At 38.1% G+C, this 13,953-nt stretch overlaps 1 protein-coding gene across 1 annotated transcript in view; it reads right to left on the reverse strand.

Moving 5' to 3' along the window:
* The window catches only part of BMAL2 (basic helix-loop-helix ARNT like 2), a 123,172-nt gene that overhangs the window by 73,214 nt on the left and 36,005 nt on the right, over positions 1 to 13,953 (reverse strand). The window contains exon 2 of the mRNA XM_047785752.1: positions 11,371 to 11,547. Within this exon, the coding sequence (XP_047641708.1) occupies positions 11,371 to 11,547 (177 nt within the window). The remainder of the gene's footprint in view (positions 1 to 11,370; positions 11,548 to 13,953) is intronic.

Genomic DNA, 13,953 nt, shown 5'->3' on the forward strand with positions numbered 1-13,953 from the left:
AAAATGGCCATACTACCCAAAGCAACCCACAGACACAATGCAATCCCCAACAAATTACTCATGACATTTTTCACAGAACTAGAACAAACAATCCAAAATTTTATCTGGAACCATAAAAGACCCAGAATTGCCAAAGCAATCCTGGGCGGTGGGTGTGTGTGTGGTGGCTAGGGGGAGGTGGGGCACAAGCAGAACTCTCCCAGACTTCAGACAATATTACAAAGCTACAGTAATGAAGACAATGTAGTACTGCTACAAAAACAGACATAGAAAGAGAAAAGAGAACCCAAAAATAAACCCAGACACCTATAGTCAATTAATCTTCAACAAAGAGGCAAGAATATAAAGTGTGAAAAATTCTCTTCAGCAGGTTGTGCTGGGTAAACTGAACAGCTGCATGTAAATCAATGAAACTAGAACACACTCTCACACCATGCACAAAAATAAACTCCAAATGGCTTAAAGACTTAAACATAAGACAAGACACCATAAAACTGCTAGAAGAGAACAAAGGCAAAAGATTCTCTGACATCAACCATACAAATTTTTTTCTCAGGCAATAGAAACAAAAACAAAAATAAACAAATGGGACCTAATCAAACTCACAAGCTTTTGCACAGCAAAGGAAATCATAAAAAAAAAAGACAACCTACAGAATGGGAGGAAATAGTTGTAAACAAAGCAACTGACAAGGACTTAATCGCCAAAATATACAAACAAGTCTTACAACTCAACAGCAAAAAAAACAAACAACCCAATTGAAAAATGGGCAGAAGACCTAAATAGACATTACTCCCAAAGAAGACATAAGGATAGCCAACAGGCACATGAAAAAATGCTCAACATCACTAATTATAGAAATGCAAATCAAAACTACAAGGTAAGTCTATAAATAACAGATGGAGAGGATGTAAGAAAAGGGAACCATCCTAAACTTCTGGTGGGAATATAAATTGGTACAACCACTATGGAAAACAGTATGGAGGTATCTCAGAAAACTAAATACAGAACTACCATATGATCCTGCAATCCTGCTCCTGGGCATATATCCAGACAAAACTTTCATTCAAAAAGACATGCACCCTGGAGTTCCCACTGTGGCTCATATGTAAAAAACCCAACTAGTATCCATGAGGATATGGGTTCTATCCCTGGCCTTGCTTAGTGGGTTAAGGATCCCATGTTGCCATGAACTGTGGTGTAGGTTGCAGATGTGGCTTGGATCCCCAGTTGTTGTAGCTGTGGCATGCGCTGTATTGGAGCTGTAGCTCCAATTTGACCCCCAGCCTGGGAACTTCCATATGCCACAGACCAAGCCCTAAAAAGCAAAAACAAACAAATAAACAAACAGAAATGTGCCCCCTGTAGTCATTGCAGCACTATTCACAACAGCCAAGACATGGAAACAACTTAAATGTCCATTGAAAGATAAAAGGATTAAGAAGATGTGGTACATACAAACAACGGAACACTAGTCAGCCATAAAAAGAACAAAATACTGCCATTTGCAACAACATGGATGAAACTGGAGACTCTCATGCTAAGTGAAATAAGTTAGAAAGAGAAAGAAAGCACTTATATCTGGAATCTAAAATGTGGCACAAATGAACCTATCTACTGAACAGAAATAAAATCATGAATATAAAGAAGAGACTTGGTTGCTGGGGGTGAGGGTGGGGGTGGGGAATGGGATGGACTGGGAATTTGGGGTTAGTAGATGCAATCTATTGCATTTGGAGTGAATAAGCAATGAGGTCCTACTGTATAGCCAGGGAACTAGAGCCAGTCACTTGTGATAGAAAATAATGGAAGATAATATGAGCAAAAGAATGCATATATATGCATATAACTGGGTCAGTTTTCTGTACAGCAGAAATTGACAGAACATTGTAAATAAACTATAATAAAAATTTTTTTAAAAGAACTTCAACCCAAGGCAATCTACAGATTCAATGCAATCCCTATCAAATTACCAAAAACATTCTTCACAGAACTAGACCACAATATTTTAAAATTTGTATGGAAATACAAGAGACCCAAATAGCCAAAGCAACACTTAAAAAGAAAAACAAAAATGGGGGAATCAAGCTTCCTGACTTTAGACAGTACTACAAAGCTACACTCATCAAAACCATATGGTACTGGCACAAAAACAGAAATATAGACAAATAGAACAGGATAGAAAACCCAGATATAAACCCAAATACCTACAGTCAACTAATCTATAACAAAGAAGGACAGAACATACTGTGGAAGAAAGATAGGCTCTTCAATAAATGGTGCTGGGAAAACTGGAAAGCTACATGCGAAAGAATGAAAATAGAATAGTATCTAACACCATATAAAAAAATAAACTCGAAATGGATTAAAGACCTAAATATAAGGCCAGACATGATAACAGTCCTAGAGGAAAACATAGGCAGAATGCTCTTTGACATAAATCACAGCAACATCTTGTTTGATCCACCTCCTAGAATAAAGACAATAAAGAATCAAATAAACCAGTGAGACCTGATCAAATGCAAAAGCTTTTGCTCAGCAAAGGAAACCATTAAAAAAATGAAAATACAACCCAGACAATGAGAGAAAATCTTTGCCAATGATGCAACAGACAAGGGCCTAAGCTCCAAAATATACAAACTCATGCAACTCAGTAATAAAAAACCAAACAAACCATTTGAAAAATGGGAAGAATACTTAAATAGACATTTCTACAAAGAAGACATATGGATGGCCACAAGCATATGAAAAAATGCTCAATGTCACTAATTTTTAGAGAAATGCAAATCAAAATTAAAGTGAGGTACCACCCCACACCAGTTGGAATGGCCATCATTAAAAAGTCAACAAACAACGAATGCTAGAGAGGGTGTGGAGAAAAAGATACTATCTTCCACTACTGGTGGGAATGTAAGTTGGCATAACCACTATGGAAAACAGTATGGAGGTACCTCAGGAAATTAAATACAGAGCAACCATATGATCTAGCAATTCAACTACTAGGCATATATCTGGACAAAACTTTCATTGAAAAAGATACATGCACCCCTATGTTCATAGCAGCACTGTTCACAATAGCCAAGACATGAAAACAACCTAAATGTCCATCAACAGATGAATGGATTAAGAAGATGTGGTACATATATACAATGGAATATTACTTGGCCATAAAAAAGACAAATTAATGCCATTTGCAGCAATATGGATGGATCTAGAGACTCTCATACTATGTAAGCCAGAAAGAAAAAGACAAATACCAGATGATAATTTACAGAATCTAAAATATGGAACAGATGATCCTATCTAAAAATAACAAACAAACCAACCAAAAACAGAAACAGATCATGGACAAGAAGAACAGACTTGGGGTTCCCAAGGGGGAAAGGGGAGGGAGTGGGATGAATGGGCATTTGTGGGGGTTTGGAGCATGCAAACTGTTATGTTTGGAATGGATGGGCTATGGGATCCTACTGTAGAGCACAGGGAAATGTGTGTGACTGGGTTACTTTGTTGTACAACAGAACTTGATGAAACATTGTAAATCAACTATACTTTAATAATAATAATTTTAAAAAAGAATCTCAGACCTTTAATCAAAATGAATTTATTTTGCCTGAAAATTCATCTAGATGGTAAGAAATATATCTGAAAATTCAAAACTGATGATTTGTCAGTAATACTAATTTTCACATTAGCATATTCCCCAGAATATACTAAATGTATATATGTGTATAAATATTTATATACACACATTCATGTACATACACATGTGTGTTTATTCATTTAGAAATCACTACCGGGAGTTCCCATCGTGGCACAGTGGAAACCAATCTGACTTGGAACCATGAGGTTGCAGGTTTGATCCCTGGCCTCACTCAGCGGGTTAAGGATCCGCATTGCCATGAGCTGTGGTGTAGGTCGCAGACGTAGCTCAGATCCTGCGTTGCTGTGGCTGTGGTGTAGGCCGGTGGCCGTAGCTCTGATTAGAACCCTAGCCTGGGAACTCCATATGCCACTAGTTCGGCCCTAAAAAAGACAGTAAAAAAAAAATCACTACCAAAATGAAATACATTGATGGCAATATAACACTGTTCACATTAAAAAACTACGCAGGCTGAATAGTTTTTAGAAATACATATTTTTAAAAATATACTTTTAAACATATCATTTTGTCAAAAGGCATTTTAAAAATTCAAGGTAGGAGTTCCCATTGTGACTCAGCAGAAACAAATCTGACTAGTATCTTTGAGGACACAGTTAGATCCCTGGCCTTGCTCAGTGGGTTAAGGCCTTGCCATGAGCTGTGGTGTAGGTCGCAGATGCAGCTCAGATCCTGTGTTGCTGTGGCTGTGGCTTAGACCAGCAGCTGTGGCTCTGATTAGACCCCTAGCCTGGGAACCTCCATATGCTGCAACTGAGGCCCTGAAAAAAAAGCAAAAAAATACAATAAAATAAAATTCAAGGTAAAGCACCCAAAATCTCATCTGGAAATAAACACAGTTAATATTTTAAGTGGTCTCCCTCCAATCTCTTTCTTAAAACTAGATTATCTAGATACATACAAAAAATAGCTTTGACTATTTAACTTAGCCATGTTGGGGGGGGGGGGGGGAGTTAAGGGGAAGAGCATTTATGTAGATCTTTCTGTGTGTTCTATACATATATAAAGTAAAAAAAATCCAGATCATGTATAAAATTTTTCATGTTTTATCTTATTCTCTTAACGCTGTAACATAAATATTTTTCCCTAGCTTCAAATATTCTTGGAGAACATGATTTGAAGTGATTAAACAGTGGCCCATTGATTAACTATACTCTAATTTATTTAATAACTTTCTATTAATAGATATCTCAGTATTCTAATTCTTCAATATTATAAATAGTATGGCTAATACTATTGTGCTACATGTATTTTTTATTATTCTCCTAGGATAAACCCTAAGACATATAATTTATGGACAACTATTTTTTTTTGTCTTTTTTTTTTTGTCTTTTGTTGTTGTTGTTGCTATTTCTTGGGCCGCTCCCGCGGCATATGGAGGTTCCCAGGCTAAGGGTCCAATCGGAGCTGTAGCCACCGGCCTACGCCAGAGCCACAGCAACGCGGGATCTGAGCCGCATCTGCAACCTACACCACAGCTCAAGGCAACGTCAGATCGTTAACCCACTGAGCAAGGGTAGGGACCGAACCCGCGACCTCATGGTTCCTAGTCGGATTCGTTAACCACTGCGCCAAGATGGGAACTCCTGGACAACTATCTTAAGGCTTCCGACTCATCTTGCCAAATCTTCTTCTTAGAGGACTCAACAATGATCATTTTCCAGACTTTGGAAAAAGTGGGCCTCTTATTGAACTATTTTATTCAAATAATGAGGTTTTAATAATATTCTTCTGCTTAAAAAAGATAATACATGCTGTTTATAGAAAATTTAATAAAATATATGAAGATACTTACAAATATTCCATGTAAAAAAGGACCACTAAGATCAAAGCTTTAATCAAAGGAGGTTTTCCTTCTCACTGTCTAAATAAATAGCTTTAATGATGCATTATCAAAAATACTTTCACAGCTTTTGAGAATATTACTATCCCCATTTTACAGATGAAGGAATTGAGGCCCATTAAGTTTAATGACTACTGAAGTTCACAGACCTAATAGGAGACCAGTGAGGCTTACACTCTGTAGGCTGGTGTGCCTTCCTCTATGCCTTGATCATTGTCAGCCCAATCTGTGGTATGAAATTAAACAGCTTCTTTGAAGCAAAAGAGAGGGTCAGATTAAGTGACTTTTTTTTCTCCCCTTTTCAGCCTGACTTCATACTGAAGGACTAAAACAGAAAATAATTATACAAATGAATAATTTTATTCTTAATGGTCTGGAATTATATATACATCGCTTCAATTTCACAAGGTAAAATTTGACTTTTAAGTCATACTTTTGCTTTGATTATATGTGTTCTAACCAATTAACACACTAACGTTGCCTCCTTGGCAAAATCCCAACCTATTGTACTTAGGCAATCCAAATATACTTTGATTTAATAGTCCTTCGCAGAAGAGGATATAGGATGATCTTGTTAATCAGACAATTCATTTCTTTGTTTGCAGCATGAAATTAATAAATTTGCTCTTTGTATGTTTTTCTCCCTACTGGCATTTGATCCAGAGTCATAATATTTTTGCTTGTGGATTTTAATAAGCTTTCCATTCACAGTACTTAGATGTATTTTCTTAGTGTAGCATCTTAAAATTACAGTCATGTTTTTTTCAAAACACAGGGCAGGCTCTCCTTCAACACTACTTTCACTGCGTTTTGAATGAGATGTCGGCCCTCTTCCTAAAGCAGCCAAAGACAAGTGAAATTGGAAGATAAGATGATCAAAACTTTCTCCTGATTTGCCTATTTCCATGCCTTTCCCTTTGTGAAACTTTCTTCCTTTGGTTTTTGAGATGCCACTCCCACCTCAGGGCCCTGTGGTCTCACATCCTGGGTAGGATTCCCCTCCCCTCTTGGCCCCCTAGTCTTCCCTCTGCATACACTTCCCCCGTAACTGCACCCACGCCGGTCACTGCACTTGCTCTCCATACATTAATGGTGCCTGAATCTCCATCTCCCGACCAGGCCTTAAGGTCCAGATCCTCCTATCCAACCACCTACTTGAAGATCCCATAAATATCACATTCTCACCGAGCTTATCATCCTCGCCTCCGTCTCATTGAAAGATACTACCATCCCCCATCTAGGTGTCCATATCAGAAAATCTGATGCATCTTAAATTTCTGCTCTCCTCCATGAATGAGCATGAAATCTCAGCCAATTTTTTTTCTTTTTATGGCTGCACCTGGGGCATATGGAAGTTCTCAGGTCAGTGGTCAGATCAGAGACGCAGCTGCCAGCCTACACAGCTTGCTGGATCCTTAACCCACTGAGGGAGACCCGAGATGGAACCTGCATCCTCCTAGAGACATCAGGTTCTTGATCCACTAAGCCACAACAGGAACTCCTCTGACTTCTAAATGTATCATAATATGTCCCTCCCTTTCCATGTCCTTCCTTCCCTGGCCACTATCCTGGACCAACACTTAGAAATCCTAGTCACTCACAATCATCTCTCAGCTATTTTCTCTGTCTGCTGATTTTCCTCCTTCAGCCCATCCTCTATGCTGTTTCCAGAGTGATCCTTTGAAAATATAAATCTGTACCACTTCACACTTACTAGGATAGCTGTATTTATTTATTTATCTATCTATTTATTTATTTATTTATTATTATTTTTTTTTTTTTGGCCACACCTGTGTCATGTGGAAGTTCCTGAGCCAGGGGTTTAACCTGAACCACAGAAGTGACCTAAGCTGCTGCAGTGACAATGCTGGATCTTTAACCTACTGCACCACAAGAGAACCCCACCTTCTTCTTCTTTTTTAATGGAAAAGAATAAGTGTCAGCAAGGATATGGAAAAATTTCTGGTGGGAATGTAAAATGGTACAGCTACTGTGGAAAATAGTTTGGTGGCTCCTCAAAAACTAAAACAGAATTACCAAATGAGCCAGCAATTCTACTCACAGGTACATATACCAAAGAAATGAAAACAGGGCTCAGATACTTGACCACCAATGTTCATAGCAGAATTATTCACAATAGCCAAAAGGTGGGAAAAACCCAGATGTCTATCAACAAATAAATGCATAAACAAAATATGGTATATACATACAAGAATACTATTCAGCCATAAAAAAGGAGATTCTAATATATGCTATAACATAAATGAAATTTGAAAACATTACACTAAGTGAAATAAGTCAGAGACAAAAGGACAAATATTATGATCCCACTTACTTGAAATATCTAGAACAGACAGATTCTGAGAACTAGAAAGTAGGCTAGAGGTTACCAGGGCCTAAGAGAAAGGGAGGTATGGAGAACTACTATTGAATGGGTACAGCCTTTCTGACTGGGGTGATGAAAAAGTTTTAGAGATAGACAATGGTGATGGTTATACAACATTGTGAATTGTACACTTAAAAGCACTTAAAAGGGAGTTCCTGTCATGGCTCAGTGGTAATGAACCCAACTAATAACCATAAGGATGTGGGTTTGATCCCTGGCCTTGTTCAGTGGATTAAGGATCTGGCATTTCCATGAGCTGTGAAGTAGGTCACAGACGTAGCTCAGATCCCCTGTTGCTGTGGCTGTGGCTTAGGCTGGCAGCTGCAGCTCTGATATGACCCCTAGTCTGGGAATTTGCATGTTCCGTGAGTGCAGCCCTAAAAAGACAAAAAAAAAAAAGTGGTTAAAATGGCAAATTTTATGTTATATATATTTTACTACAACACAAAGTTTTTTAAGTGCAAAGGCAAGTGAAAGTTTTCAAAACATTATCTGATCAGAGACAGGATTAAGATGGCAGAATAGAAGGACAGGAGCTCAGCTTCTCTCATAAAAACAAAATTACAACCAAATGCTGAGCAACCTTCAACCAAATTGACTAGAAACTTTCAAAAAGATATCCTACTCCAGAAGACAAAGAGGAGGCCACATCAAGAGGTAGGGGTGATTATGTGATATAAGCAACCCCATACCTCCCTCTTTCCACAGACTGGAAAGTAACTATCACAGAGACTCACCCACAGATGTGAGAGTTCAGAGCCCCACATCAAACTCCCATGCCTGGGAATCTGGCATTGGGAGAAAGAGCCTCCAGAGCATCTGGCATTGAAGGGCAGTGGGGCTTGTGAGCAGGAGCTCCACGGGATTGGGAGAAATGGAGACCCCATTCTTGAAAGGTGCCCACAGACTTTCATGTGCACTGGGTCCCAGGGCAAAGCAAAGTCTCCATAGGAATCTGAGTTGGACCTGACTGTAGTTCTTGGAGGATCTCCTCGGAAAACAGGGGGCAACTGTGACTTGTTGTGGGGGAAGAGCATTGAGGCAAAGTTCTTGGGAATATTAATCAGCATGCCTTTCTCCAGAGGTGGCCATTGTGGGAAAATGTGGCCCCACCCATCAGCCCTGAGAAGCCCCAGGCCAAACAACAATCCAGTTGGGGTAACAGCCCCACCCATTAGTAAACAGGCTGCCTAAAGACCCCCCAGGCACACAGCTACCTCTAATTTCACCCAGAGACAAAGCCCCACCCACCAGAGGGATATGAATCAGCCCCATCTACAAGTGGACAGGCACCAGTCCCGCCCATCAGGAAGCCTACAGTAAGCCCCCATACCAACTTCAGCCACAAGGGGAGCAGACATCAGAAGTAAGAGAGGCTACAAGTCTATTATCTCTAAAAAGGTCACCACACCAAAAACCTATACAAATGAAAAGACAGAGAACTATAATTCAGATAAGCAAGAAAGAAAAAAACCCAGAAAAACAGCTAAGTGATCAGGAGATAATCAGCTTCCAAGAAAGACTTGAGACTGTTGATGCTGAAGATGATGCAAGACATTGGGAAAAAACTGGAGGCAAAGATTGATAGTTCACAGGAAACACTGAGCAAAGAAATACAAGATATAAAACTTAAGCAAGAAGAGATGCAAAATACAATAACTGAAATAAAAAATTCATTAGAAGCAACCAACAGCAGAATACAGGAGGCAGAAGAACAAATAAGCTAGGTGGAGGACAGACCAGTGGAAATCATGGATGTGGAACAGAAAAGAGAAAAAAGATTGAAAACAAATGAAGAGAGTCTCAGAGAACTCTGGGACAACGTTAAACACACCAACTTCCATATCATAGGGGTGCCAGAAGGAGAAGAGAGAGAAAGGGACAAAATGTTATCTGACCAAGTTCTTTTCACGGCTTAACATGCTTTCACGTTCCTTATTTCGTTCAAGATAATTTTTGGATTAATTAGTTCAGTAGACTTTCATGGCATGGTCCATGTTTATCCCTCAAGTCTCACAGCTCACCCACCCCCTGATGCAGCCTCTGCTCTACCGTAACAACTGCTGGTGGTTTCCTGATCAGCGATGAGCTTGCTTCGTACTCTGTGCTTTTGCGCAGCTGTGTCTTCTGCCTAAAATACCTTCTTCTGTTCTGAATGGCTCATTTCCATTCTTCATTTAAAACTTAGCTTAAGTCAACATCTCCAGGAAGGAAGGCTGTCCTTCACTTCTGATACCAGTATTCTTTAAATCCCCAACTTCCCTTGTTGCCATTAATACCTAGGGTCCCCTTTACAGCAGTCATCATGATGTATAATAGCTATTTGTATTTTTCCTATTTGTACAAGTTTCTTGTGTCTTACCTGTATGTCTCCCTCCTGGTCTACTGGGTGTCACATAGTAGGTACTCAATAAATGTTTAATGACTACATTCCAGAGAATTTTCATCAGTGATCCTTTTAAAGAATGAGTTCTCCATTCAAAACCAACAGTGCTAACAGTGCTGCAGAAAGGGTGAATCTTCTCATACATTCTTCATTGTTTAAAAATGTCCAGGGAGTTTCCTGATGGCTCAATAGGTAAGGATCCAGCATTGTCACTGCTGTGGCTTGGATTACTGCTGTGGCATGGGTTCGATCCCTGGCCTGAGAACTTCTGCATGCATTACCTTGTAATTAAAACTAATGATTTAAAAAGTAATCCTTTTCTAAAGAAGATGTGGTATAAATATAGAATGGAATATTACACAGCCATAAAAATGAATGAAATAATGCCATTTGCAGCTACATGGATGGACCTAGGAATTATCATACTAAGTGAAATAAGTCAGACAGAAAAAGCAAAATATCATATTATATAACTTATATATCATATAACATCATATTGTATGATAAGTATCATATAACATAAGTATAACATATATAACAAGTATATCATATTATATAACTTATATATCATATAAGTATAACATCATAATATCATAAAATATGATATTATATAACAAATATTTATCAAAATATGATATTATATAACTTATGACACAAATAAACTTATCTACAAAACAGAAACAGACTCACAGGCAGAGAGAATAGACTTGTGGTTGCCAAGTGGGAGGAGAAGGGGGAAGGGAAGGACTGAGAGTTTGGGATTAGCAGATGCTAACTATTATATACAGGATGGATAAACAGCAAGGTCCTACTTATAGCAAAGGGAACTATTTCAATATCCTGGGATAAGCCATCATAGAAAAGAATATGAAAAAGAATTTGTTCACCTATATTTTTAAGTTTTTAGTTTATATATGAATCACTTTGCTATACACCATAAACACAACATTATAAATCAACTATACTTCAATTAAAAAAACAAGTAATAAAAAGAAACTAAAGGTTTTGTTTTTACAGGCGTAAAAAAAAATAATCTTTTTCTTTTTTCCCTAGAGTTGAAGATTTCATGGTGTTAGAGGAACAAACTCACTTACTGAGATGGGTCTGAATCACTCCCTTTTCGTTTTCTTGGAAACTCTGTCACATGCGGCCTGAAGGATCCAATAGCTGTTGGCTTAGTCCATGGGTTCAGATGACTCGAAACCATGGAAGAAATGCACTGGTTCTCTTCAATCAACAGTTTACCTAAGACATAAAATGCAATAAGGCATCTATTTGAAATGTTAATTTTACTTTTTATTCATATTACACATTTTTAAATGGCTTTCTACTTTGACATTTTAAAAATGTCAGCAAGGAGTTCCCATTATGGCTCAGTGGAAACGAATCTGACTAGTATCCATGAGGACGCATGTTCGATCTGTGACCTCGCTCAGTGGGTTAAGGATCAGCATTGCCTTGAGAGGTGGTGTAGGTCACAGACATGGCTCAGATCTGACGTTGCTGTGGCTCTGGTGTAGGCCGGCGGCAACAGCTCCGATTCAACCCCTAGTCTGGAAACCTCCATATGCCACAGGTGTAGCCCTAAAAAGACAATCAATCAATCAATCAATAAAAATGTCAGCTAAATAGCAACATAGAATGAAAGATTAATTACGTATACTCAAATCTTAGAAATATATTTGTTCACCTATATTTTTATTTTCCCCATCTAATTATTAAAAGTATGGGTATTTATAGAAAATATGGGGGGGGGGAAAGAAAGGGGGAAAACCAAATTTCACCAACCAATACTACTATTTAGAAATACTTTTTTTATTTTATTTATTTATTTATTTATTTATTTATTTATTTATTTTGTCTTTTTTGCCATTTTCCTGGGACACTCCCACGGCATATGGAGGTTCCCAGGCTAGGGGTCGAATTGGAGCTGTAGCCACTGGCCTACGCCAGAGCCACAGCAACGTGGGATCTGAGCCGCATCTGCGACCTACACCATAGCTCACGGCAACGCCGGATCCTTAACCCACTGAGCAAGGCCAGGGATCGAACCCGCAACCTCATGGTTCCTAGTCGGATTCATTAACCACTGAGCATGACGGGAACTCCTAGAAATACTTTTTTTAGAATTTTTTCTATAGTTGTTATTGTAGTAATTGAAATCATAGTATATATTCTGAGTTACATATCATTGTGATAATAACTCTACAGCATTATTATGATTCTTTATAAATTATTCTAATGGCTGCATTATATGCCATCATGCAGCTGTGTCATAACTACTTAACCATTCTTCTGTTATTGGAATCTATATTTGCTTTTCTTTTTTCACCATCGTAAATGCTTTTATCTATGTGTATAACACTTTATCTACTGGTCATTTCTTTTTAACTTCTAGTTATTTCTTTTGGATAGCATCCCAGAAATGAGTTGACAAGGTAAGGGACGTGAAATTTTTTAACCCTGAATTTCTAAATATTACAGTAAAATCTTTTTGGTCTAAAGTGTAGTTTATTAAATGTTTTATAAAATATAAAAATCAGAGTCATTTAACTAAAAATAACTTATAGTTCAAATGTAGGCTTCCCTGAATAACTATATTCTTATATTAAAACTGACCTAGCAGGTTTAAACTTATTTGTACCTAGTAACAGAGGTTGAAATATATAAACAATATTTACAAGGAGAATGCAATAAATCATCCAGTAAGAGTGGTAGCTTTTTAACACATCTCTGGCAGTAACTGATAGAGTGAGCATTTGAAAATAATAATATACACTAACATGTCTAAAATATGGCACAAATGAACCTTTCTACAAAACAGAAACAGACTCACAGACATGGAGAACAGATTTGTGGCTGCCAAGGAAGAGGCAGGAGGGACTGGGATGGACTGGGGGTTTGGGGTTAGTAGATGCAAACTATTACACTTAGAATGGATAAACAATAAGGTCCTTCTGTATAGTACGGGGAACTATATTCATTCTTCTGGGATAGACCATGAGGCTTAAACAAATTTGATATTAAAATTTGACAATGGCAGTACAAGAAAGGGTAACTATAAGTCTATCTCATATAGGAACAAAGATACAAAAATCCTGGAACAAAGATACAAAAATCCTAACAGAATATTAGCAAACAAAATTCAGAATTATATAAAAAGAATAACCCATCATGACCAAGACAGTTTTATCCCAGGAATGCAAGGCTTGTTTAATATTGGTAAATTAATTAATATAATTTATCATAATATAATCATAGTGGAAAGATATGATAATCTTAATAGATTCAGAAATATTAATGAAGAAACACTGAAAGAATTCTTTTTTTTTTCTTTTTGCCTTTTCTAGGCCCACTCCTGCAGCATATGGAGGTTCACAGGCTAGGGGTCTAATCAGAGCTGTAGCCACTGGCCTACACCAGAGCCACAGCAACACAGGATCTGAGCCGTGTCTGCAACCTACACCACAGCTCATGGCAACGCTGGATCCTTAACTCACTGGGCAAGGCCAGGGATCGAACCCACAACCTCATGGTTGCTAGTCGGATTCATTAACCACTGTGCCATGATGAGAACTCCTGAAAGAATTATTTTTAATAATGAGAAACAAGAACGTCTTTTATCACTACCTCTTTTCAACATTGTATTAGAACACCTGCCAGTGGAATAAGGCCAG

The sequence above is a fragment of the Phacochoerus africanus genome, chromosome 7 (genome assembly GCF_016906955.1).
Source record: "Phacochoerus africanus isolate WHEZ1 chromosome 7, ROS_Pafr_v1, whole genome shotgun sequence".
NCBI lineage: Eukaryota > Metazoa > Chordata > Mammalia > Artiodactyla > Suidae > Phacochoerus > Phacochoerus africanus.